At 39.7% G+C, this 27,963-nt stretch overlaps 1 protein-coding gene across 6 annotated transcripts; it reads right to left on the bottom strand.

Annotated features, from left to right (window-relative positions):
• On the bottom strand, positions 1-27,922 carry C16H1orf159 (chromosome 16 C1orf159 homolog). 6 transcript variants are annotated; one of them, XM_054222627.1, is made up of 12 exons: positions 27,775-27,922; positions 18,910-22,973; positions 17,314-17,434; positions 12,621-14,326; positions 12,383-12,473; positions 10,763-10,838; positions 8,693-8,797; positions 7,715-7,780; positions 6,289-6,423; positions 4,130-4,155; positions 3,760-3,790; positions 1-2,723 (listed from the first exon to the last, which is right to left on the bottom strand). In XM_054222627.1, exons 5-12 carry the CDS (start codon positions 12,452-12,454, stop codon positions 2,626-2,628), a joined length of 609 nt encoding a protein of 202 aa, XP_054078602.1. In that variant the 5' UTR covers positions 12,455-12,473; positions 12,621-14,326; positions 17,314-17,434; positions 18,910-22,973; positions 27,775-27,922; the 3' UTR covers positions 1-2,625. The 6 variants fall into 6 exon arrangements, with proteins under 6 accessions (XP_054078602.1, XP_054078604.1, XP_054078603.1 ...); XM_054222629.1 differs by lacking the exon at positions 12,621-14,326 and having other exon boundaries at positions 18,910-21,691; positions 22,924-22,973; XM_054222628.1 differs by lacking the exon at positions 12,621-14,326 and having other exon boundaries at positions 21,658-21,691; positions 22,924-22,973.
• Positions 27,923-27,963: the final 41 nt, after the last annotated feature.

Here is a 27,963-nt window from a genome sequence, read left to right as displayed (position 1 = left end):
AAAAAGGTCAAATATGTTTATTTTGGCACAATTTAAAAATATACAAATACATTAAATATCAGGGTTCGTTAAAGCCAATTTTTTAAAATATATATAGGTATGCATTATTCTTGTGAAGGGAGATGAAAACCAAAACACCACATTACATATTTAACAGTGCAAACGAATGAGAAACTGTTTAGACCAGGAGTCCACCGTGTCAGACAGCAGTAACAAAAGCTGAACAGTTCTTGAAACACAAAGAAAATAGTAAAAATATCTGCTGCATTTAAAACAGTTGCTGGAGGGGAGAGGGAAGAGTGTGGGAAGGGGAAGAGAGAAGTTATCATTGAGAAAAACTTTACTGCACAGAAGTAAGAGCATTAGATGCTTGACATTAAACCAAGTTACAATATGCACTTGAGGATAAGATAGGGTTCAGACAGTACAATGACATGAATGATCCTTCAATAATTTATGTGCAGAAATAACACATTAGCAACCAAGCAATGCAAGAATGCACTATCATTGACAGATGCGCAAGCAGAAACTCCCTGCTTTCAAAGGTGCAGTTTCTTGGCATTATTTGCATAGTTACTCCTTTTCCTTAGCGGTTAGGAAAATATTCAGCAACTAAGTTGAGGAAAAAACCCTATGACCTCCAGACATAATTTCTACCTGTGGAAAATCACAGTAGCACAAAGATAAAAAGACATCAAAATGACAGAAACGAAACTGCCGCCTCCTGAACTTGGAACACATGAACTATAAAGCACATTTCATATTGGAAGCTGAAGGGTCTCAAAATGGCATTGTCTGCTGTCTTTAGTTTTGTCCAACAGAGCAAAAATGTTATTTATCATTGTGGTAGAAAGACAAATCTTAAGTTTCTCCATACGGCAATTCAGGCTTTTTTTTTGGCGCAGCGGCCTCTTCATGATTTGTTCTTTATCCCCAATCTTTGCCCTAGCTTGTTTGGAGGCTACAAGAGATCTCATTACCTTGTAAGGAGAGAGATAAAAGTAAATAAAATACAACTGCACTGAAACTAACATAAAACCAGGTCTATTCAATAAGATAAATATATCTCCTCCCATCCTAGTTCTCATCTTCTCGCTTTGAATAAGCTTCTAACCACAGGGAAAAGGGAATCTGGATGACAAAGTTTGGACTCTCCATATGGGTGTCATATCAGCTCAAGACAGTTATGTTCACATTTTCCTGAAAAAGAGAACCGACTGTTCCAGTTTATGTTCATGCCAGTAGATGCTGATGAAGAGCTTCCAAGTAAGTTATTTTAGGAGCACAGACCCATACTGGAGTGCCAGCTAAACCAAAACAGGCAACAGCAACACAGGTAGGTGGGAATGTACAAGCTGCATAGTTATAATTTCACATATGGTGACAGTGACACTTCAACCAATTTAGCAACCTCAGGTTTTTCACTTATTTTCCAGTCACCCACTCTTATGCCCATACCACTGTGCCCATTATGCTGATACATGTGTTCACATGGCAACAGAGTCAACCATGCTAGGAAAAAACCCTTATTTTACAGCTACTTTAATTTCCCGATCAAGTGAGTACTCGGCCACACAGCTGGCATAAGACGGGCAAGAACAAGCATCTGAGAGTGGGAGCTCTTTAGGCTGGCACTTTCAACAAGCTCTGTCATAAGGTGCTGGCCTGCAGGTGTCAGGCAAGTTAATGAAGGGCTTGACCAAAGAAACCCCTTATTGCATTGGCAGAAATTCACCTGACCTCTCCAGTTCATCTCAAGACTCACTGACACGTCTAAGGGATGCACAGCCACCCTGCAGGTATTTTGGTTTCCCTTCCACTTCTGCGTTCAGAGAAGGAAACTAGTGAAGACAGTCTTTGCAGGACAGACATAGCAGCCTATCAGTTACAAAGCCATAGCAAATGGCTCTCTGTCCAAGGACTGAGCTGAAGCCGATTGGAAAAGCTTCCCAACAAATTCCCCCACTTGGGATTGGACCCATACTGACCACAGCCTTCAAAAGCACCAAGAACAACAGTATCTGGATAGCGGGTCTATATTCACAGTTAAAAAGCAGGGCCAGCTATGTCATAGGCTGAAGAGGATGCTCCACAAGGCATCATTTTTTGCTTCAAAAGAATACTGCATGTTAAGTATTGTTATATTGTCCTACAACGGTACAGCAGTGGCACTTAGTGTTAGCATTGACAAGTGGGTCCTTCAAACAAGTCCACATCCTTGAGTAATCCCAGTGTTTTGTGTTGGCACCGAGACATTCAGCTCTGGGGACACAGAACACATCACAACACAGGAAAAAGAACCTGCCAAAATTGAAAGTGTACCAAAGAAAGGTAGATTCTTTAAGGATTTTAAACACAGCATCTGTAGGAGACAAATGAAACCTCAGAGCTGGAATAGTGCATTTCAAGATCACCAAAGCAGTTCACTGAACTGGATGCAGCCTGCCATCAGTATCTTTGCATTAGTTCATTTCTCTGTTAACATTTGGCACAAATCCTTTGACACAGCAATTGGGCTTCCATTTAGGTCAGCTGCTTGCGATGTTTTCCTGGCACTTCAGTGGATTCAGAAAAAGTTTCTTCGACACTGTGTACACTTATAAAGTCCTCAGTCAAGAATGAAGGCTAAACATTGCTGACCCTGGTTTCGGAAGAAGAGATCATAGCAGCAGATGCAGATGTCACTAGTGACCGTTCTCGTCTGACATATCGTGGCTTCCGAACTGAAATGGTGGGCACAGAAACATCATTAGCACCTGCTGTATAAGCATGCCTTTATCAATAATTCATAACACCATATGCCATCCAACAATTCCTGAGTGACCAAAGTCATTCTGGGCCTTAAAAAAACCCAAACAGATCCAAAACACAAAAAACCCTACAAAGAGCTGATATAGAAAAGTCCACAAATAAACTTTTTAAACAAGCTTCTTATGGCCTGCTAAATAAGGTGCTCATTACAAACTGACATTTCCATTATTTGTGTTTACAGTACACGAAGCTTTCCATTTGCAGCCTTAACAAAACCCCCAACTACCATACTTTCTTACAGATCTTACCCAGATCTGGTCTACGCAATGGATTAGAATACAAACTTCTCAGTAATACTTATAGATTGAAATTATGGAAAATTGAGACAAACTGATTAGATGAAGTCTTCCCCAAGAAATAAGCTTCTGCCTGAGTTTCACACTTATTAAAAACCCACCTTGCTGAAGAGAGACCACACACACCACATACACACAAAATGGTATATTCCACAAAGTCTGTGTTATTTGTTTCAAGAAGCTGATAAGCTTCAAATCAGCAAGCCTGAGAAGGAGCCAACCTGGCATTGTCAAGAAGATTCCAATCCTGAAAATAGGGCCCAGACTGAATAATTTATTTCTGAGTACTTATGAAAAAATATTGCGTCTAATTGTAAGACTTCTCTATTAGGATAGAAGTCAAAGATCTATTTTAGGAGCTGTCAAAGATCTATTTTAACACAAAGTACTCCATCAATACTGTATGCCGACATTAATTAAACCAATAAATCCTATCAAAAACATCTACTAGACAGATTTCATTGGATTTCTGTCACCGCAACAGATTTCCACAGTTCTGTACCAGGCTTTAAAGGTAACTGTTTTGACTTGCTGTGTGTTCTTAGCATATCCACTTTGAGATAGTTTGCCTGCTTTTCAATAACGACATGCATAAAAGGGAAGCCAACGTGTAAGTATTTGTAGCAGCATGCCCCAGAGAAGAGTTCCTCACCTGAAGAAGCTGGGGGAGGTATCATGGATGCCTGCATAACAGAAGAATGATCATGTCAAACAAAGCATCTTTTGTCTTCACAGGCTCATTAAAAAACATATAGGAACATTTTAGGGTTCCAATAATATTTACTGTGTACATGGTCTTTCTTGGAGAAAGTAATTCAATAGAATCCACGTGGTCAGTATTCATCTTTCACCTTTTTTTTTTTCCAGTTTGGGCAAAGAACCCCAAAACGTCTTTTATTTTTATTTCAGTCTCTCATACGTCAGATTAAGTAGCTCCCTAATGAACTGTTAAAACTTTAAGTTATTGTTTACGTGATGGTTTATGCTTGTTTGTTCCTATTGGAAGGACAGAATTTACTTACTGTTTCACTAGGCTGGAGAACAGATGCTAAAAGAGAGAGAAAGAGAGAGACTAACCATCATTATTCTAGAAGGCTAGAACTGCTAGTTTTCTAAAAATACAAGTGTGCAACAGAATGGTTCTATTGTTAAAAAATAGTTTTGTCACAAAGACTACCAGAACAGATGAGAACATTCAGAAATCCCATTAGTAGAACACATTGCCTGTAGGACTCTTTTCAAGATTAGAGATAAAGGGTTGCAAAAGGTCTCCAAGAATGACTTATTTTGCTTTCAAAGAAGGTAGCCACAGCAGCATCTCTTTAATATCAAGAGGCTTCAGTAGGAAAAATAGTACTTTGAGCCAGCTACCAGAAAAAGACAGTACAAATAGAACACAATGGAGCAGTGAAAGATGCAACACTTATACAAGCGGTTGCTGCCTTTATTGGCCACATGATAACCACCACCCAGACAGAATGAAAGCTAACAGGATGATCATAAGACAGACAAATGTTTCTAATGCTTCTCCTGCAATGAAGGACACCAGTGCTTTAGCCTGCTGGACCAGAGTGAACTACGAGTACAAAATGTGGAAGTCAGACAAGTATCGCTGAAGCCTCAACAGAGGTCTGGTGTCCTGCCAGCTTCAAAATGTCATAGCACAACAGCTCTTGACCCACTTAGAAACTGAAGGAGAACCTTGTACTAAACTAAATTTACTTGAAGACACATGCAGAAGCAAGCCAGAGGTTTTAGTACGGCAGTTGTGACTAGGATAATAGCAGTTCCTGTGGCACTGATCGATTTAGACCTTAGGTAGCTACTGTTGTATAGTTTTACATGAAATGATACCACAGAGACTGGAAATGTAATGTTTATGAAGTTACCATGACTAGATACAACATTCTTAGCTAAACAATGGAATTGTCTTGCCCTACCCACCCCCTTCTTTTTCTCTTTTTAAGCTTATTTCTGTTGTGACTGTCTAGCTTGAGCTTCGTCCTGTAAGACATGAATGAAAATAACAGAAGTTCTATTTGTTTAGCAGACCTAACTAGTAAACAGCTTGCTTTCAACAGAAGGAGCTCTAACACAGCAAATGCTGTGCTAGAGGTTGTCATGGGAATCATTCAAAGTGACTGCATAGAAGGAGTGAGACAGGGAGTCACGGATCAGCCCCAGTTTCACGCAGAACACTGGGCAAAGTGGAGACATCACCTTCCACATATTTTGCTCACTACCTCCCAGAAACTGAAGACCATAGAACAACTTCACAAAAAAAATGAGGCATCTGAAACAGCCAGATGTCTACATAAAAGTCTTGGGTCCCTATGGCTAAGCACATCTCAGGTGTTCTTTCCCTATCTTTGCTGGAATCGCTTTGACATGAAGTCAGGTCACTGCATTTTAGTTACATGGCTTCATTTCTCAGTAACAGAAATAAAGAATAAATTTCAGTATAAAAAGAAAATCCATGGGGTATTTGCTTTAAAAAAGTAATAAAAAAATAAATAAATCAGGCAGTTGGATCTTCCAAGCCCCAGTAAATCTTGCATTTAGAGGGCAAACACAGTGAATGAGTAGTGCAACAATGAGGAACCTCAAATTCCATTCCCTTTTTCCTGCTGCTGACACATCCACGGTAGAAGTACACTGCCCTTTAGTATTACAGTTCCCTTCTTTCTAAACCAAGAATAAACAACAACTGCTTTTTGTAAGGCTTGGTAAGGTGTCTGTTATTTTGTGTACTGAAATAAACAAGTATTATTAAGTTCTATAAAAATGCTCTATGTGCAAAATGCACTGAATGATTCCCCCCCCAGCTTTTGAAATCAGATATCTAATATTCAGTGACAACTAACATCAAGTCTTGTACTCTGGCAAATCTTTGAAAGCTACAAAAAACAATAGCTGGGTTAGCAAGAGATGCTGTGTAATATGCACCTAAGCACACTTAGATGGAGAACAGACCTCTGCACTGCCATGAAAACATGATGCTGTAAACACATAGCAGGAGAAAAATTTTAATTAGTTTGCATTGCTTTGGATGATCAAAAGAGACAGCAGTAACTAGATGAAGGTAGAACACTGACATGAAGAAATTTAAAAGGTTTTAAATTAAGAAACTGAGCAAAGGCCAAAACTTTAGAGATTAAATAGACAATTAGAGGCATTTTACCTTTGTTTCTTCTGTAAAAAACATTAGGAAGTTTATTGGCACGTTTGAGGTAGAAGAAAGAAGCAACAGACAGAATCAGAAATAAACTGATGAAAAATGTCCCTAAAATGAGAGATGCTGCCACTTCCGGGCCCCCTGTACAAAAAAAAAAAAAGAAAAAAAAAGATAAAGAACAACTTCCTGATATTCATAAAAGAAAAAAAAAGGTGGCTTTTTTTAAATATACAGACAGACCTCACAGAAGCGTTTGCAAAGATCTTACAATACTCATTTCATTATATGAAAAACTGCCCCAGCCCCACCTGCCAAATGTCAGTAAAGCATTAGTCTGCTTTCCTGAAGAAAACCAGAACATTTTAATCCATCACTCTGTTTCTTTTATATAACTTTCAAAACCACTGATGGGAGGCACTCAATGTTAATATTGTTCTTTTATTCCTTAAATAAAGTCTCCTAAAGACAGAACTTGTCACCATATGATATACCACTGGTACAGTACACCCAGTATTATGTTTTCCACAAGTCACTGATACAGAAACCATCCCAAGGAGGAAGACGTTAGCAAAAGGTGTCCTCCCTCACCTCTGTCCTGCTTTCCCTGCCTCCAAAGTGTCCTGCATCTTTATTCTGCTGTTTTATTTAACATTATGATCCCAGAAAGCAAGTATTTTAAGAAACAAAAGTTGTTTATGATCTTGTTGCAGACAAACTAGGAAAACAGATCTATCTGACAAGCTGTGCTTGAGAAGTCCGCATTCTGAAGAGCAATACATATTTCAAGCCAAGTACACACACATGACAAGGCAAATGGTAGAACAGGATCAGCAGCACCCAAGTCTGCCACAACTGTTTAGCTTTCCTTTTTAAGAGCACTGATGATAAGCGCTCCCCCTGTAATACTAAATCACTTCATTTGGCATCCTATCTCTTGCTGAAGGGTGCAACGCTGCTATCAAAATATTCTCCATTTGTATTATCCTTACCAGTGTCAAATAAGTATTTTTAGGAGATTAAACAGAAATGGTCAGCAGCGATAAAACTCTAGAAAGGCTAACCAAGATGTAACAGATGTGCAACATGTTGCCTCACCCGTAAAAACTAAAACTCTTGCAGCATAAGGTTCAAAACTCAAGTTATGGGGTTTCATAAATAACCAGCTCAACCCGTACCAGAAAGTCACTTCAAGATCACTAGGACAAGATGGAAGAACCATTCAGTAGAATACAGTTACCTCAAAATTCAACTGATAAAAAATTCTTGCGGAGAACAAGCCAGAAAAAGTAAAAATGGCTACTACTTTTAGAACAAAGCCTATGTTACAGAAAAACACATTTTACAACTTGTTTCAAATGCCATGTCATGACGGGGCTGGTACGCAGTGAATAATCACAAAGCCTGCACTCAATAGCGCTTTCCATTTACTCACCTATGTTATGTATGAAAGGAGTTACGGTGCTTATATTCATTTGGAAATTCATTCCTCTAATACCAGCTGTAATCAAAAAGAATTTTTTAAAGTAATATCTGACACAAAATACAGATTTGTTGAAAATCTTAGTAAAGGCTATTATACTTCTCAACATTTATTTGAAATTGTATAAGAATCCTGATTTCTTCCGTGAAAAGTTCATTCTTTATATTGCTTTTAAAAATTTCAAAAAAGGGAAGCAAACAACCACCACCACAATTTGTACAAAAAGAAAATCATTCACTGGTACATTTCCCAGAACCTAAGATCAAGTTTCTTATCTCTTTCATTACAAACATTTACAAGGAATTGAGTGGCTGTCACCTCTCAAACAAAGCACATGTACAAAATGAATCTAGCCTCCTTAATGCAGATTTTTTTCAAGGAACTCAAGTACAGTCTGAGCTATTCTGTGCTCTGGAGAAGTCCCTAGCAAACGCCCACAGCAAATGCCTTTTTCTTACAGTAGAGATTAAAGCAGACACAAAGTTCAGTATTCACTGTCTGTTTAATACAGGTCCTACCCTGTAAGTTTAATCATTTTGATGTTTAGGACTTTGCTCTTTTTTATTTTAAGAACAACTATTGGTCACAATGATTTTATTTTTTTTTACTGTTGCATTTGGTTTCACAGATTAGGTACTTTAATACATAACAAGATTTTGATTTCCCCCTCGGCCCCGTCCTAGGCTGTGAAATGGTTCCACAGCCTCTGCAGTTTCTACAGACTAAATTTCAAGGTTTCCATAGATTTTGTGGCACGTTCAAAAGCTCAAAAGTCATATCAGGACTTTGCAAAAGGTTAAAGTTTTACATGGGAGGGGAAAAATATAAATCTGCAACATCTGATGCCTTCTTGAACAGTCTTTGCTGGACCATGCGAGATCTCAGTACCAAAACACACCCATCAAAATAAAGGGATGGTAAATGACTCACTATTTCTGCATTCAGTCAGGTTGTAAATAGACGAAACAGGGAGGGTTTCATTTTTGCATTTAATGCAGCTGCTACTACCATCCTCATTCCATCGTCTGTAACAACCTGCACAAGAGTAAGATGTACAGAGGTTTGAAAACAACAGAAGCAACACTGGAGAGATTTCTTAGTCTTCAGAAAGAGAGAGAGGCAACAGAAATTCCCTGTTCAGTCTATTGGTTATAAACATCTCCTACTTCCTATTACGTCACACAAGTTAAGAGGTTTTATTTCAAAGTGTTTATTCCAGAAAAGACATAACCTTTCAAGGGTCAGAAAGGAGAAAGAACAAACAAATCCCAGAGTTTCAACATAGCTCTATTCACTGCTTCACATGTTTTAGTTTGGAGAAAAACGCAAAGTGTCTAACAACGGGTAACTACCCTCAACAATACTAAAAAAGAACCAGAATTTTACCATTTATTTTCAGAGGTCATATACTGTCAAAACAAAATTTAATGCCATTTCAATATATAGCATCAAAAATAGGAGGAGGCAGGGACAAGGATGCTAAGAATCAGAAAGAGTGTACTTGGATGAAAAAAGATGCTATAGTCAATCACCTGAAGCATGGCAAGCTAAAAATACAAACACTGCTGTAATACGGTCTTTTTCCCATGCCTCAGTCCTCTCAAGTATTGGACTATTTGTTTCACTTTAAGAAGAACCCAAGCCTGTTTAAACTATTCTGTGACAGATGGCAAGTGTTTTATATCAGTCACCCTACCATGCAGGCCGGAAACTGATTAAACTTTCATCTTGGCCTTTGTCTTCGACACTCAAATCTCTCAATTTATGTTTAAATGCACATACTGCTATGCCTTTGTTACGAAAAAAAAATTATATTTAGGGCACATCTTCAATAACAACTTCATTTAATACAGTAAAGCCATGGTGGTTTCACTTGAGGCTTAGACTTGAGACATGAAGATTAGAAGTATATTCCTACTAGATCATATTACAGTCTACATTTAAAGGAAAAAAAACTTACTGTGCTGGCTAAAATCCAGTTCTATAGAGCCTTGAGCCAAACTGGTATCAATTATCCCATAAAGCAAACCATTAGTAAGGTGCTGATTTGAAAACAGCTCTGCTGCTATGTTTTCCTTAGAGAGAAGCGGCATGTTTGATGCCCACAGTAATAAATTACATCTGACATTTAATCTAAACACAAACAGACCCAATGTAAGGGCAAAGACTTTCTACAGCAATAGGAAGGAAGCATCAAAGCACTTATCTGACACCAAAGATATTGGTGGATTACCAGTTTACAGTAAGATTTAAGAGAACGCAGTCCCACAACTCGGAGACAATTGTTCATACTATATCAAAGATCATTTAGAAACAGAAATGAATGCACTAAATGAAGCAACAGGTAGAGAAGCTAATGAAGCAGTGAAAATAGGCTTAAAATGCTTTAAAAAACATCACAAGGAAATGACTGAACCCAGAAGTGGACCCAAATTTTTAAGTCACTAATTCTGTTGTTACTATGGGCTCTGAAGCCATTTTCCCATTTTTACTCTCTGATTTAAAATAAAATGGCATCCCAAAAAGACTACCCTTTTGCTACTTCTGGAGAGTGACAAAAGAAGTTTTTAACTCCATTTAGAAGAAAACAACTCTCTATATATGGCACAAGGAAGAACGACGCATTCTCTGCTAACAAGACAATATTGAAATTATTCTTAATGTTCCCTTAGATATGCATTACAGCATTTTTGCTTTTTATGCTCATTATATAGGCTTTATGGGCTTTTAAGCATTTACAATAGCTCTTACATAATCTAACTGCGCGCTAAATAAAAAAGATAAAGAATAACCTTATTAATAGTTGTCTATTCTCCTTACCATGCAAGAACAACATTTATGAGTCATACGAAGCATTATCTTGTGTATATAGAGGAAGAAAGACTTCAATATGTACGGGCACTAATTATTTTGTTTCACTCCCCAATTAATCAGGCACTGTATTTTGGTGTTAACTGCCAAAAACAATCTGGAATTTTATTAAACAATGACACACTTTACCTGGACTGCACTGGTTGGTTACTGGACAGGAACTGTTTGAATCCAACATATCTACACAGCATTCTGTTTCTGAAACCTAAGAAAAGGAATTACATTACATTTCATGCAGTTCTTAAGTTTACTAAAATGTTTCAACAACAACAAAAAAAATTCCAGAGAACGTAGAAGAATAAGCACTAACTGCTGTTAAAACTTGCTGTAACTTTTTATTTTCGCATTAAGCAACCTTACAAGGAGAGAACAAGCTAGATGCACCATCAAGCTGATTTTGACCTGACAGCTGCTACCCAAACCAACACTTTGAGAACAAATGCACACTCTACTGTTGACATTGGACAAAGCCTCAAAAAACTGCTTTAGAAATATACTTGCTAAATTCTTCAGTGAAGCACAGTTCAGAGGGGAAGTTATCCTTCCCACCGCACCACACAAACGCCCCAACAGATTTGTTCAGAAATACTATTGGCAAAATAACTGGCAAAACCCAATTTTCACTGAATGCTTGTATTGCAAGCGATGATAACATCTACATTCGGCAGAGCAATCCAGCAGAACTACAAAAGCTTCTTCCTTCAACACTTAATATAAAAGAATCACATCACATATCCTGAAGGCACGTAGTTTATTTTTATTTTTTGTTTGTTTATGTAAAAACCAGTTTCAAAATTATGTACAAATTACAGCAAGCTGTGACATAAGCGTAGAGATAAATGGTTGTTAGAAACTCTGTGGTTCTTTTGATAGATATTAGTAACATCCCATAAAGACTTGCGCATATCCACTCTCTGAACTTGTACAAGAAAAATAAGCCAGAAAACTCCCACACCTTTTAAGGTTTTGCAGGTACATTCCCCTAAAGAATATAGCAAGTCAAATCAGTTTTAGAAAGGGATGAAGTATTCTTGGTCAAAACTAACAAGACCTGATCTATATTCAGCCATAGAAGTAACTTAAATATACCCAACGTGTAACAGCCAGTATTATTCTGCTTATCATTGAATGCTATCAAATTCAGGGATTACAAAGATCAAAGCTATCAGGAGAAAAGGCTGGGACTGTCAAAGCTGAAATTAGTAGGCTGACTTCTCGCTGTTAATGCATCGTGGGGAGGTAGACTACAGTAAAGAACCAGAAGATCTACAGATAACATGCTTAGTACCAGTTTCTTAAAAAGTTTTGTTGGCCGAACTCTCCTGCACGCAGGACTTGATACTCTGACCTTTTTCTGTGTCTTGAAGCAGTGTTTGCTTCAGAGCTTCTCAGTCATTTGAAAAGTTAATTTTTGGGTATCCATGTTTTGGATTGTTTGTAGTTAAACTGCCAAGCAGCTTGAAAAGTGTTTTTTTGATCATCAGAATACTTTTTCCACATGGTGCGAGACATTATTAGTTGCATCCCTGCTAGCCTACAAGCACATGACTAGGAAAAATTCAATGCTTTACTAGGCAATCAGCCATCTTACCAAATTGACCCACTGTACGTTTCAGTTAACGACTGATAGCAGTATAGGTCATTTCCATTGAATTAGAAAGCCTTCTATAAGCTGCAGTGTGAGAGGAAAACAGACTGATCCTTCTGTTTTTATAGTGCCTGGCATGACAAAAAACACAAAGTACCTACCGAACTTTCAGTAGATTTGCTGGCAACTTCTGCTACGAGTCTAGTTAAGAGAAGGACATACGGCACCTCCATGCCCAGGAAAGACACAGGTCTACATAAGAACACGGAAAGAAATTAGAATGTTTTATTAATGATGGAGAAGTTATGTTTTTCCTTTATTGAGGAACTTTCGCCAACACATTCCTTTTATTTGAATGCAAAGGCCTTTAAATTAAATATGCCGGGGGGGATGACTTACCTTGGTTCAAGATACAAATTTGAGACATTCAGAATTTTCCCTCCAGCTGCAGAGGGGCAGGTTTCTGGCTATGGCAGACCGTGGTTGCTAAGAAACAAGGAGCCTTATCAGCCTGCTCCAAACTGGGCCATGCAGAGACTATTCCACACCCAGGATCTAAAAATCAATGTGATTGCAATAGAACGGTTACCGCCTGGCACCACCACTGATAAGCCTCCCCACAGTTACAGGCTCTTCTGGCAGCAGCACTGAACTGTGATGGATTTGTATCAGGACAGAGAGCACATGCCACTCCGAAAAGGCAATATGCAATTAATTTCTCCCATGACAGCACAGTCATGAAGCATTAATGAAGTCTGTCTGTTAATAAGTAGTATTTCTCAATTGCCTGAGAACAGACTATCTCAGTGTGGAACAGAATATTGTTGACAGTCTTCTACAAGCCTTGGGTTTTTCCCCTCCACTTTTGCCGTCTAACTCCACGTATAACCTAAAGACAGTCCACATTTCTTACATTAAATTGTTTGGATAAACTAAAAGGCACCATGTCATGCTCCATTGTTCAGACACTCCCTATATTCATAGAATCATAGAATTGTTAGGGTTGGAAGGGACCTTAAAGATCATCTAGTTCCAACCCCGCCCTGCCATGGGCAGGGACACCTCCCACTAGATCAGGTTGCTCCAAGCCCCGTCTTGGCCTGGCCTTAAAAACTTCCAGGGATGGGGCTTCCATGGTGAAGAACCGCTTCCTAATGTCCAATCTGAATCAACCCATCTCTAGTTTTAATCCATTTCCTCTAGTCCTACCATTACCTGACATCCTAACAAGTCCCTCCCCAGCTTTCTTGTAGGCCCCCTTAAGATACTGGTAGGCCACTATAAGGTCTCCTCGGATCCTTCTTTTCTCCAGACTGAACAACCCCAACTCTCTCAGTCTGTCCTCATAGGAGAGGTGCTCCAGCCCTCTGATCATCCTCGTGGCCCTCCTCTGGACGTGTTCCAGCATATTATAATACCTGCCTGTTCTTATAGTCAATATAATGTTGGAAGCCACATCTAGTTCTCAGAACTACTGTACCTGCAGCCTGGTAGCTAGAGGAAAACATAGTATTTCATATTGTAAATAAAACATGGGGACGGATAAGGTTTTCTAACCAGAGCTTAATAAGAGGAAAGTGTCTGAAAGGAAGCCTTCAAAACTGTAGGGAAAACTCCTTTAGTGACTCATTTCACAAACTGAAATTTGTTACTATTTTTGTTAATTAAAAATCCAGTGGATGAGTTTTAAATTACTGCAAAATATGTATCATGACCCTTGGCAAGCTGTTTTTCTGAAGAACAAAAATCATTGAGCAGTTCCTATGACTAATTTCCGTTCAGTATTTTAAATCACTTAGACATAGCCTGTTGCCTCAGCTTCAAAACAAGATTAGTTCAGCTCGGTGGGAAAACTTATTATTATCCTCTGCTATCAGCTGAAAGCTCCAAGATCAAGGACTGAAAATCCTGAAAACCAAATTCCAGTTTTACTGCTACAACTAATTTCTACAGTTAGTGAGGACGGGGGCAGAGCAGGAAAAGCTTGCGCTGTCATGATGCCTTCCAATTTAAGCGTAACAACGGATGCCAAGTCTGTCAGCATCAAGCTGCAGAATCCACGACTTCATCAGTTCACATTTAGATACACGTAAATAAAGTGACACCTATAATAAAATGAAAAGCAGACAGTCAATATAAGTGCGCTATGGATGCAACGCTCACTGACAAAGGCCGAGACAGCACCCAATTACCCTTGCTGTTGGCAATGTAGATTATAGGAACCAAGCAATGTAAGCAGCAAGGAGCCTTTGTACAATACAGAGATTCTCCAGAATGAGATACTAAGAGCTAGTTAGCTCGGCAATGGTACCACCACCACATCCTGAAGTGAAAATTAAGATGGATTATGGAAGTTTACAGAACTGCTGGAAAGCGATGGCACTGCCAACAACAGCAGGGGAAATTCAGCTTTGGGAATTTTACACAAGGATGGAAAGATACATTTCTAAGCTAAAGCTAAGCTCATCAATTGCTGACTAAAAAGCTTTAATGTTATTTTTCAAACAATACCTGAGGTGACAAGATACCTAAAACGCAAACACCTATTTTAACAAAAAGGTGAAGTCATCTCAGAAGAGGAAAGGAGACAACCTTTCTAGAATGCAGTACACACCCCAAAAAGCACCTAGCTTATCGCTTTCACGGCAACAGTTTCTTCTTGAGCACATTTGAGCAGAAGAGAAGCTACTTATGACACTGTAAACGATTGCTGATGTAGGCATTGCACTTATGGAGTTTCACAGCTTTCCAGTTGTGTATGACAGTGTAAACATATAAATGCTATGAATAATTCTGTGTTAGATCACATTGCGTGTAACTTTGATTTGCACATTTAACCTTTAAAAAATAGGTGATTTTTTTTTTTAATGCCTTTCTAGTGCAGTAAGAGTTAAGTAACACAACTTTAGTGTTTTTTGAGGCAGTCCAGCAGAGTCTAATGTTAAAACAATCCTCAGGATGTGCACAGGGATGGATGTATCCTAAACAAATACATACAGAGAGCTTGCCTTATTACCTATCAGTTTTCTACAATCTACCTTCGGAAATGAGAAGCTGCTTTTTGGCTGAGAAAGACTTCCTCTAGAGAAAACAGTTAAGAGTCGGTGAAGACATTTGCTGATAAATTCTTCATCATTTTGGATGCTATACACAGATTTTTGACAATACCTGATTATTATAATAACTGTAAATACTAAGAAAATGCAGATGAAAAAAGCATTTGTTTAAACAAGTATATTCCTGTTATCTAGAAAAATATTTATTTTCAGGAACAAGTCATACTAAACAAGAAAACCTTTGTGAAGCTAGCCACTTCCAAGCGCCCAATCCTCCTTTTTATGCATGCAGATAGTTATATACCATAAGGTCAATATTGGTTGTATTTCCATTCCTGAAATACATGAAGATACTAATCAACAATACTGATGCATTTATGGGCAGATATTTGTTCACAGCCAGTAGTGATTCGAACAAACTAGAACATCTGCCCTGCAGCTGTTCCAGTAGAAATAGGACACAAGATCTATTTGCCCTCAAATCATCAGCCAATATTTTTTATTTCTGTGAGAGAGAGGCAATATCTAAGCTTTATATATATATATATATATATACACACACACACACACATATATATTTGTTGTTGTTTTTTGTTTGAACCAGTTTTAACTGCAGGAAAAAGAAAGCAGAGATGAACAAGCTGTTTTAAAGCTCCAAACATATTAGGTGTTTGTTATCTTTACTCAATTTACATTTTATTCCAGGTCCCAGAATCACTTCTTGACATCGTTCTGGATTCTTTATCAGCCAGTAAAAATTAGAAGCCTATTAATATAATATATAAATAACACCTGTCTGAATGAGGCAGAAATTCAAGCCATGAAAGTAATAATAGATATCTACTTTTTTTTTAGGGTAATGCCCATGAAAGATATCAGACAGACTTAAGCATCCATATTCTTTATATGTAAAAATATGAAAAACGTATATAGTGTTCCTAAAGTCTGGTTGTGCCACACCTCAGCAAGGTTGGCGAGAGCTTGTGACTTGTAAATCAAGTGCGGAACTTCCAAACAAGACAGCAACTTCAAGTAGGGATTTGTACTATTAATTGGTCTCCCTGTACAAAACCACGGAATTAACACAACTCATTTTACTGCTTTCCAGCCGCAAGTCAATCATAACCATTCTGTTGCCAACCCGAACAATATTTTACACCACAATTTTAATTTTAGAAAGGAAAAAGCCCTAGAGCCTCCAAGACATTCAGTATACCCGAATACTAACTGTGCCTCTGAATGAGGTAGCTGAAGCTTTAGTTTTTAAATTAAGTACATGGATGTGATCAGAATCAGATACCCTCAGCAAAAGAATTTACAAGCCCATGGAATGTGCTTCATGTTTGGCAGCATCTTCCCTTTGGATTATGGAAAAAAAGATAATGTCATGCACAAACTGGAGCCCAAATTAGAAAGTATTTATGCTTGAGATGCCAACACAGTTTCAAGGACACAGACATTTTAATTAAAACAAGTATTTCACACCAGAGTTCCACATTTGAAACAAATCTCAAATCACTGTCAACTTGTATCTCAAGTGCCACAATACACATAAGCTAAACACATCAAGATTCACTCAGGGAATTCTTCCTCTTGTTGCTTTTGAAAAAAGAATACAAACAATTCATGAACACTAAGCACTAGAAGACTTTTTCCTCCCACTCTTGGAAGCAAGGGTTGTTTAATTCATCTTTGTGCCTACATTTTCCATACATACAGCCACATATCTATTATTTCTGTTGTATTATCATTACCTTTCTTGCTTAAAGCGTTGCTGGAGCATTGTTTGAGCAAGGTAATTTTTTCAGGTACATGGAAAAAGATGGCAGTAAAAAGAAATATTACCCAAATTTCAGGTGGGTTTATAATTCACTCAGCAGATCAGAGTTTGAAATTGTTATCACACTCATTCTGCTGCCAAGGGCTTCTAAATTCTGATATGAGCTTCAAGTAGCCACGATAAAACAGTAATACCAGAAAAGTTAAAACACAGTCCCACAAACGACAGACTTGTAAAGGCCTAAACTCTGACTTACCAGCTCCTTCAGAGGTATGCACTAGAACACTGCATCTTCTGTAGATAACACTGAAAGAACGCGTGTGGTATGTGGTTTACAGCTAATGTCTCATTGACGCTGCAACTGTTTCACAATAAACCTGCACGGTGGGAGAACAGATACAGGTTGTGCTTAGAACAATATTTTATACATGAAAGCTGAGGGAGGACTTGCTTTTCCAGCTTTCTTAACATGCACCCGTGAAAAGAACTACTATCTCTACCCTTACATCAAAATGATTGTGTAATAAGCCAGCAACCAACAATTAAACATACACACCTTCCACCCAAGACAATAAAGATAACTACTTTAAGCTAGGCTTTGCTTCAAAAACAGTTACACACCTGGAAGGTGCCTAGAGCAAACACCAGTGATCACCAAGAGCTGCTGTTGTTCAGTCAACAAAAATTTGGCCGTAACACATTCTACTGTTACAACAGTCATTGCAGCCTTAAAAACTGAGAGCAGAAATGAAGGCTGGTGCAATTTGCTCTGGAAACCATGCATGGCCTGGTTAGGACTTTTTTTTCTTCCTCTAAACAGTATGACAAAAATCTGTGTTGCAGAGATACTTATTTGCTTGGAGTTTATCCAGACAAAAAAAAAAAAAAAACACCAAACCCCAACACCAAAAAAAACCACCAAACCACCAAACACCCACAACCCTATAAAGTGTCAGTCTGCCAAAAACTGTAGTAAACGGAGTTCACTTATTACTCATGAATGGGGCTTTGAGCAACCTGGTCTCGTGGAAGGTGAACCTGCCCAGGGCAGGGAGGGTGGAACTAGATGATCTCAAAGGTCCCTTCCAACCTGAACCATTCTACGATTAGGAAAGAAGTATCCAAAGTTTTATTGGACCATGAGAAAGAGATGATTCTCTTCCAAATCTGTGTGGAGAATACCGCCTTTCAACCATACCCTCAGGAACTGAGCAGCCTGGAAAAAGCCGGGCAAGATGGAGGAACGAAGGGCGACTCTTCCCCTGCTTTAGTTTACAGGCCAAACCGCTGCCACCGCCCGCCCCCGACCCCCTCGGGGGCATTTTCTGAGGGAAGGAATGTGCTCTGTGCTCCGGCCAACTGCCTCGCTCGGTAAATACATCTCTGCCGCCGGGACGGCGGCCCCAACACCCCTCCTCACACACCAGGCGGGACATCGCGAGGTGGGGGGGCGCTGGGCGACGCCTGACAGGGCCCGCGGCCGCGCCGGAGCCCTCCCCGCCTCGCCTCACCTGCCCGGCGGCGCCTCCCCACGCCCCGAACAATGGGGCAACGCCCGGGGACTCCACTGCCCTCCCCGGGGGCTCCACCGCCCTCCTTCCCTCCCGCCTCTGCCGCCTGAGGGAACCGACTGCCCTCTCCTGCCGCCTCCTTACCTGAGGAAAACGAGCTCCGGCGGCACCGGCGGCAGGTTCCCTTTCGTACCCCCCGCCCTCCGCCGGCGCCCTGCCCGCTCCTTCCCGCGGCGCCCTGGGAGTTGTAGTTCGCGCTCTGCCGGCCGACGCTCAGGTTCCCTCAACGGCCTCTCCCGCTCGGAACTACAAGCCCCAGCAGCCCCCGCGCCGCGCCCTACCTGTGTCCCACCTCCCCGCAGGTAAATCGCCTCCCGCAGGCCGTTCCCGCCAGCACCGCCCCGCCGCGCGCGGTGCCTGCTGGGAAAGAGAGTCCCGCCTCTGGAGGCGCCGCCATTTTAGGGGTTGCTCGGCGACACGGACGCGCGGGGAGGGAGAAGGAAGTGGCAGGTAGCCAGGCAGGAGAAGGCCTGTTCACCCGTCCCTGGAGTCTTCTGCCAAGCGGGGGATATCATGATGAAAGGATTAAATATTTCATTAAAGGAGCGTCAGGGAAGGGGACTCAAGGAGGCCTGGGCGCATCTGAACTCCTCCTAAGCCTTCACACGTTACACCCATCCTTTGATATAACCTCCTGACAAGCACTAGGATTTCAGAGAAAAACTCAGAAATGCAGGGCAATGCTTGCATCCAACAGGATGACACCCACCGCAGAGCTGCTCGCCTGAGCATACTCCAATACCATCGTGCCTCAGCCCAATTAACTGCCAAAATGTGGCAGAAAGAGCAGGATCTCTTCGCAAAACTAAGGCTTGAAACGGGTGGCAAGACAGAAGCTACACTTCTGAGCTGAAATCTACACCTTCATGCAACAGAAGCTACCTAGCTCCAGAAGAGAATTAAAATTTGTTCCAGGTTTGAGGCAGCAGTGCATTTTGTAACAAGTTTAAAATACAAAGATTATAGACAATGCCAAACGTCATTTGGATAAAGCTATCAATTCTATAGAATGCCTTTTTTTTAAATAAAAGATTGACATATTTAAATTCTTTGAGAGTTGCTCTCTCCTGGACCTGGAGTGTAATAACGAATAAAAATATTTACCAAGAAAATTCATGTTCAGTTTTATTGAATATTTATATAACTCCGCAGATGAAAACTAAGTGCAGCTCTTTAAAAATTTCCTACTATGGATACCTCAGAAGAGCTGCGATTTACTGTGATTTTTTTTTTTTTTTTCCAAAGTAGGTGCAATGTTTCGGGACAGAACCTAGAATCTCAGAGAAAGACTTGAGTGCACCACTTAGTGTCAAGACTGAAGAAGTCAGCGGGGAAAAAAAAAAAAACAACTTTTGCTGAACTTTTGATACAGCAGTCATAGAGTTTCTCTCACAAATTGTGGATATACTTCAGTGTGTATACATATACTTCAGTGTGCATATATATATATATGGGTATAATTCACTACAGTTTGCTAAAGAGAGATGAAAATGGGAGAAGTGAGCGGACAGACTTGCTTGCTTTCTGCTCTTTGTGTGTAGCACCCAATCATACACAGAATGCAGCTTCTGATAAATACGCAGAGTAGCTAAAAGGCTGAAACTGCAAGCAAATCGTTATCATTGGTTTCACTTGCAGTTACACAGAACTTTCAGAAATGCCTAATTTGCATATTAGCAGAACAGTTAAAACTGTTCTCAAATACCTTTGGATTCAGTGAGTTACGGGATGCAAAACACACGCATAAAATTATACTATGACAAAGTATTTTTACTTAAAAGCACTACTTCATGTCAATGTCAAATTCATCCTTATGTCTTCAAAGATTAAGCCTTCTGCCTTTTATTCTGTTCGCTAGCTATAAAACTTACAATGACTTCATAGCCAGGAAAAACATTTCTCGCCTTCTTTTCTTAGCTGTGTGTTGTGGTTTGCATGACTTCATAAATGTGTCACTTGAAATTTGTTCTGCAGCTTCGTAAGCTTTTCGTGATCCCTTCCCACCCCAGCCTTCTATCAGCATTTCACAAAACAGGACACTTGGCTGAATACAGAGCGTGACTGGAATTTTTCTTGCCTAACAGATTCAATGCATGTAAGAGGCTGTGATTTAAATCCCATGAATAGCTTAGTAGTTGACACCCAAACTTATTACATTTCTCCATAACCAGTTACGCTATAAAACTCAGTATCTTTCTCTACAACATGCCTGTGCAGGACAAGATATGCTACTGTCAAGTTTATAGATGGAGGAAGGAAAGTTAGAAATTGTGAGTTTTGAATTTAGGGTCAACAAACAATTTGCAAGGCAGAAAAAACTTCTGTACATAGATAGGCATAGCTTGGTTCTTTTGGTGTGGGTTCCCCCCCCCCCCCACCCCATAATTCAGAGGGCAGCACTGCTGTGAAATAAAATTGCTGGAAAAGAATTGTAGATGCTGGCAAAAAAAAAAAAAAAAAAGAATACGCTAAATATCTGTCATTCTGACTGATCCCTTAGTTATTGCTACTGCAGCACTAAAACTAAAGTGCAGACCTTCAAAACTAGGTTGCTGCTCATGAGCACATATTTTACCAGAACAAAAGTGTGAGTAAGTGAACGGCACGTACAGTTCAGACAGCTTTTTGCAGTGACCTTTCCAATCCGAGGGTGGGGGGGAAAAGTGGGAGATTACGGAAAGTTTCATTGTGTGAAAGTGCAAGCTACTATGACAATGAACTACAACCAGATACACAATTAATAAAATATTTTCCAAATGTGTCTACTATGCCTCAATAGTGCTTTTAAAATAATTCTTCCTGTATTGAATTGTGCCATTCAGCTCAGTTTATTAAGGTTTTCTCACACAACACGTCCAGACATCTCTTCAAAGTGATGTTGGCGGACGTAACTTTGCAGTGGTGTTCAGTGTTACGTATTGTTTCGAGTGCTTGGCAGAAAAGGTGTCGAAATTAACATTCCTTTAGTAGACAGAGAATTACAAATTGGTTCAAAATAAACAAAACAACTCTTATTGCGTGTTACTTACCGGAAAGGTCTAATCTGTCAACTCTATTGTCAGTCTGAGAGCAAGGAAAACAAAATACTCTTTTAGATCATATTATCCATTTTCTCTGAAGGGTATTTCCAGTATATCTGTATAATATTTAGGCATCTCTAGAAGTTTCTACAGCTGGGAGGAAACCACACTTCTGCTATGTTTAGGAGGTATGTCAGCATCCTGCAAGTTTAAGTCTAGCCTTGCTTTTACATGGTTATATTAATTAGATTTCTGTAGTCTGCTTCCTGTCTTGTCTCTTTCTGCACACAGCAGCCGCTAAAGCCTCCTGTCATTTCGACTTCCTGATTTGTGGCTTTTAACAATTGGTTGAGGCAGTTACCAAGATTTCCCCTAAGAGACAAAGCGAAAACACTCTCACTTTGCATGCCACGCAGCAGCTCTGAAACAAGGCAGAACGTACAGCGCGCAGCTAGTCAGGTAGTGATTTTCTTCAGAGAGATTTCTGCTCTATGCAACAGCCGCCGTTAAACAGAGGTGTTCTGTAAAGCTGCTAAAGGCACACTAGCAGGTAACCCGGTTCCTTTCATCCACGGCAGAACCGATGACCAACTCTTCTGGTATTGCTGTCTGAAAGGATGCTTTGGTAGATTTGGGGAACAGGCATGACGCTACAGGTTAGAAAGCTGGATGCCTCTGAGCATCCTCTATTCCTTATTTCTTTGACCAATGACATTTTTCAGTGAATACCATATCCTGGAGGAAAAAGCTTGGAATAGACTCATGTGGAGCATGACACCATCTGCACCAATGCTGACAAGTTTTCCCAGATCTGACCTACGATCCTGCTAGTAAATTAAAGCATCGGTTCTTATATGTACTCGCTCCTGTTTGAACTGCCCCAAGATCTTTTACCTTCTACCCTGGAATTCTATCTATTAGGCTGTTTGCCCTGACAGTGCCTCTAAATAACATAATTTCAAACATCCATGGTTTCTCTTCACTAAGGAAGCACTGCTGATTTCAAATTGACAGTTTCAAAGCTCTACTTTTGATCAAAGCAGGAATAGGAAGGGCTTAAGCCTGTTCTCTTTCAAGTCAGCTTTAAATGATAAAACTCTACTGGTAGATTTGCTTCAATACTAAGGAAAAGCTCAAAAGCTTTCTGTTTTTAAGAAGAATATACAAGTTATTCATAAAATTCGTAATGGGACTCAAACAATGCAGACCAGATGGTAAATGATACCTCCTTTCCCAAGTACATTTGCTCATCCTGTACTTTTCCTGGAAGATTACCTGGGCGGCACACAGCTGGGCAGCCGAGCAGAAGGCTGAGCAGATATGACCTACATAACAGAAGTAAAAACATTAGTGGCCTTGTCAAGAGAATCACTGCTAGGATTGACATAATTTTATGGCCTGCTAATCCGCTGGCAATATTTCTGTTAACTGGGGAAACGTCTTGATATATTCCTGACACGCGTAGCAACCTTTCAGGAGAACTATATTACCGGTGTAATTGGATCGATGGAGGCAGTTTAACAGTTGTCACTCCGAGATTACTTAACTGTTAATTGGGAAATATGAAGAGGATTCCCTGACTTCTCATTGTATGATTTATGGGAATGAAAGACCTCCTTGAGAAGCATCTTTCAGTCAAGCCAAAGGATGTTTCATACGTTACCCATTTGAACAAAACATATGGGTCTATCCACTGCCACTCCTATCGAGCAGAAGCCCTTTGCTTAAGCTTTTCTGCTCCCACTACACCCTTTACTTCTTTCATTTGCCAACTTTTTTGGGGCAGGGGAAGGCCGGGAGGGGGCAATTTCAAAGCCATTTTCATGGCCAGTTTGAAACTAATACAGCACCAAAGTAACTCGCTCTACTATTATTGTTAAACTGGGATTTTCGGTACTACTGGGATGAACGTGCCCATCACTTGATTTACCAGCTGTATTTTATTTACAAGGTTCCTTTGAACATTTTTTGCCCTTAAGACAGTGCTTTAGAAGGGAAAATGAAATCACGGCTGCTTTTTATGGTAAATCCTGAAAGTTTAAAAGCAGAAGATGAATGAAAAGCAGTCACGGACTTGATGCATACAGGAGAAGTTTCCAGAGTTCAAAAGAAAACAACAGATGGGCATAATAGCTCTCTGGGTTACAGCGGGGCATGAGATAAGCAATTGACAGGCCACATGTAGTCTGATAATGAACAAAAGGCATTCAAAAACAAGAAGAAGTTATTCTTATGTCCAAGGTCGCTATAATTTATGACAGAAGAATTCAAGTCCTTTTTTCCCCCTCCCGCTAGAACCACCTTCCTATCTGTTAATTTCACGGTGCAAACTTAGAAGTACCTTTCCATTTAAAATATTTTGTGAGTCTGTGTTTAAGACACACCAGCTGAAATTCAAGTTTCCTCCTGAGAAATACAGTTAGAAAGAGCTGAAGATAAAAGCACATGAGAACAAAAAGCAGTTCCAGAAAATGGGATCAAGTATTAATAAGAATAGTGCATCGAAACTGAAATTGTTCCTGTTCAAAAAAAAACCCAAACAAACCAAAACACAAACCAAGCAAAACAAACACCAAAACCGGAATCAAAACCAAGCAGCATACAATATTGTCCCTGTTGATGGTAAATGTTCTTTCTGTTCAAAATACGGAAACCGATGCTCTGTAACTGTGTTTACTGTAAGAAGTATTGCCACGCCGTCACGGGTAATCTGCTGCTGCGCTTGTGGTTTTCTTGACAGGGGCAGAAAGCTGGGAGTTCTTGTAAGGCAACTGCTTATCTGATAGCTGAATGGCTTTGCCTCTGTAACTACACTACTCTTATTGTAGTATACAAGTAAAGAATAAAAGTTTGAAAATTTCCGTTTCGTACAGTGCTTTTCAATCTTTTCTGATTTGCTATTTTTTTCCCCCCTCTAACGGAGGGGCAGAATCCTTTCTGAAGAAAATTCCTGTACAGGAGAAAATGTTTTTCTTAGCCAAATACTGATATGTAAATCCCTTAGAAGTAATCTGCACATTCCAAGATATCCACAAACCACAGATTAGGTATGTAGGCACAGCAAGTTTATTTGGCAAGGGACTGTCATTATTATGCCTTCCTTTTTTTGTGTGGTTTCTTTTTTTTTCCCCCCTTTAATCTGTTGCTATTTCACATGTATATGAGGACTAGCAACCTCCCCAGTTCTGGAGCTATCCTACCACTTTGCAGCACATCTATATTTAAATTTGGCATTTCTAAGTCAATTCGCATCAGATGTTTTGCCATTAGGCAGCAGTTGCAGGTTGACAAGAGAGTTGTGGCATGCAAATTAAAAGCCTTTTAGGCTTCTGTCTGGAAGTTAGACATGCTGGGAATTGCTCATCACCTTTATCTTGCCTTTGCCCTCTACCTGCAGCAAGCTGGTGAGACCCAAGGGCTGCTGCCTCGCATTTTTGGCCGCTCTTCCATCTGAGCACAGCTATCAGGCTGTAAAGTGACTGCCCAGTGACTGCCCCTGGCAGCAAGGATCAGGCTGGGAGGGACCCGAATGTCATTACAGCATGACTTGGACCATGAAACAAAACCGTTATTTGTTAGTTTTGTCTAGAATGATGGTAGAACCTTAGATATTAGCATATTTTTCTAGTAATTTTATTAAAAAGCTTTATTCCATATTGCAATACAGTGAACCTATATGCTTTTTTACCAGATAAGTGCTGATACAATTTGGAAATATTGACACTGTATAAATGAGAGCTCCAAAATTCAGCTTTTAAATGCATGAAAAAAACCTAATAGTTGAAGGTCAATACATGACAGGTAGGCGCTTTTGTATTTTCTTTGGTAAGGAACTATAATTTCAGCTTAGAAATTTAAGACCATAAATATAATGTAGTTTAATCAGTCTAAACACCTATGTGTAACCAAAGGACTATAGCCTCCAAAGCAGATTGTCCCATCCCAAATATTAAAGCTAATGTTTGCCTGGAAAAAAGTATTGAAAATAATTACTCAGGTACAGAAACAGTTTATAGAATTAAGCAGTTTGTATCGATGATGTAATACTGATTGAAAATTCTGTAGATGCCGCTGTAGTTATTTCTCCCCCACAATCTGCTGATTTGTACCACGAGGAGAATCTAGCTTTCCACTATTTCTGTGTCGACATAGAAGAGATTCGGGGTGATTTATGATGTCTCTATTAGCTAAACTTTTCTAATAGGAGAAGTTGTACTCTGCAAATTGTACAAGTGATATTACAGATTTGGTTTTTTCTCTCCCTAGGTGTTTGTTCTTTGTTATAAACCAAACCGGTGTCTTCATATGCAAATATTTGGAAAGCAGGCAAAGGTAGGAGGTGGAAAAACATACATATTCATCATTCTTAATGAAACATTTATTTCTACATGTTTAGTTGAAGGTAAATTTGTCAAATATGATAATTATATGAATTACAGCTAATAAGGTTTAAATCTTGTTCAATTTCCACGGTTTTGCAAATATTATCTATACATTTCACACAGGGAGGCAGAAAAAGGGAGGGGGGAATCATACTTGAGGCTCTCGCTGTGAGTACAAAGATTAAATATAAGCTATATAAATATACGTGAAAGTGTATTAAAGTTTTAATGCTTCCAGTAACATATAGCTTTAATTACTATCACATTGAAAAGAGATTTTCAGTGATATATCGACTTCCATTTAAGTTTTATTAGAAAGTAAATTGCATTCTGCTTTGGTAGGGTTTTTCATTTGGCTTGATAAGCACAAAAATCGATGTCAGTGAAAGTATATCTTAGCAGTCTGAAGAGATCAGTGTGTTGTGCAGGTGTCCCGGAATGTAATACGTGCTGGCAGGCATCATGTGCTATAAAATTAACTAGAACGTGTTTGTGAATGAACGAGCAGTATCTGGGCAAGATGCACAGCAGCGGGTCTTACTAAGTTGAGGGTAGGAGCCAAGAGCCTGATATTCTTGAGCAATCAGAAGAATTGCTACTGCATTTTAAAAGTAGCGTCCTAATTTCTGCAGCCCCTGGAGGTTTTTGGGTTTGGTTTTCTGGGTTTTATTTTTTCCTCTTGGTGACCGATTAACTTACTGGAGAACTGCTTTATGGAGCAGTACTTTTTTAAAAGATAAAACTGGTCTTAGGATAGAATCACTAGCCATTATCAATGCAAGGTTATGGAAGAGCCTTTGGAGCAGAGGCTATAGAAAACTAGGGAGATTATTCTTGTTTCACGGCCCTTCCTAAAGGCCTAAGTTGATGTAGGAGCCTAAACATGCAAGAAAGTTTCCACAAGAAAAGTAGCTCTGCAGCTCTAAGGGCCTCTTTTGTACTAGTTTGAGTCGTTAGAGTAACTCTGCATTTATTTCTCTCTCTCTCTCTCCACGTGGTCAAGCCATCTTCCACTCTCCATGTAACAGGATAAACTGGGCATCTGCTTTTATTTCACAAGCTCTGTAGCTCCATGACATTCTCCGATGCCTTCACAACACGGCAACGCTCGCATTTGAACCTCAAGCCTCCAGAAGTACTGTTAAATGCGACCAGTGCACACAGTGTGCCACCCAAGTCGCTGCTCTTCCGGGAGCTTGGGCTAGGAGGCCGTTTGGGCTATTGGAGAATACGACCATTAAACACGGTGGACGCACATCTGCCACATGCGTATTTTTGTCTCCCCACCAGTTACTTAGAGCACCGATTCAGTAGATAGCAACTTATTTTTTATATGTATAAAATATGCATATATATTGGGTTTTATATATATCTTTGCATATGTGTGCATACATAAAACCAGCAAAGATCACAGTCCTTTCAATATGTGAATTATATGGGCACATATACAGAGGCAACTCATCTTTCCTTTTGCACCAAAGAAAGGAGTGTCGGGCATCCCAGGCGCATCCGAGCAATTATCGGAGCGGCACAAAATCAAAAGCTACGAGGAAAATCCGCTCTACTCCCCAGGAGAACTTCTTTATCTGGACTGATGGGAACTCCTGCATTTTCTCACTGCCTTTTGCATTGTCCCAATCCAACACATTCCTCCTTTATCAGCGCCTCTTTCACATCTGCGCTCTGCTCACAGAAGGCTCAATTGCCGAGTCACAGAAAAATCAACTCACAATTCAATACTTACAAATTGTCCAGAGCCAGCAGAAAGAGCACTAGGGCGTCTTGGAGAGAACAAGCTTGGCTTTAGGATTTCTCAAGGGGACCTGAGAGAAAAGTCAAGCAAAGAATAAATCAAGACACAGCAAAAACTCAGCTCCCTCAGCCCTTCACAACATTCGAGAGATGGATTGTTTCTGAAAAAATTACAGCACAG

The sequence above is a fragment of the Rissa tridactyla genome, chromosome 16 (assembly GCF_028500815.1).
Source record: "Rissa tridactyla isolate bRisTri1 chromosome 16, bRisTri1.patW.cur.20221130, whole genome shotgun sequence".
NCBI lineage: Eukaryota > Metazoa > Chordata > Aves > Charadriiformes > Laridae > Rissa > Rissa tridactyla.
The sequence above is the reverse complement of the archived record's forward strand: the minus strand, read 5'-3'. Positions and strand labels throughout refer to the sequence as shown.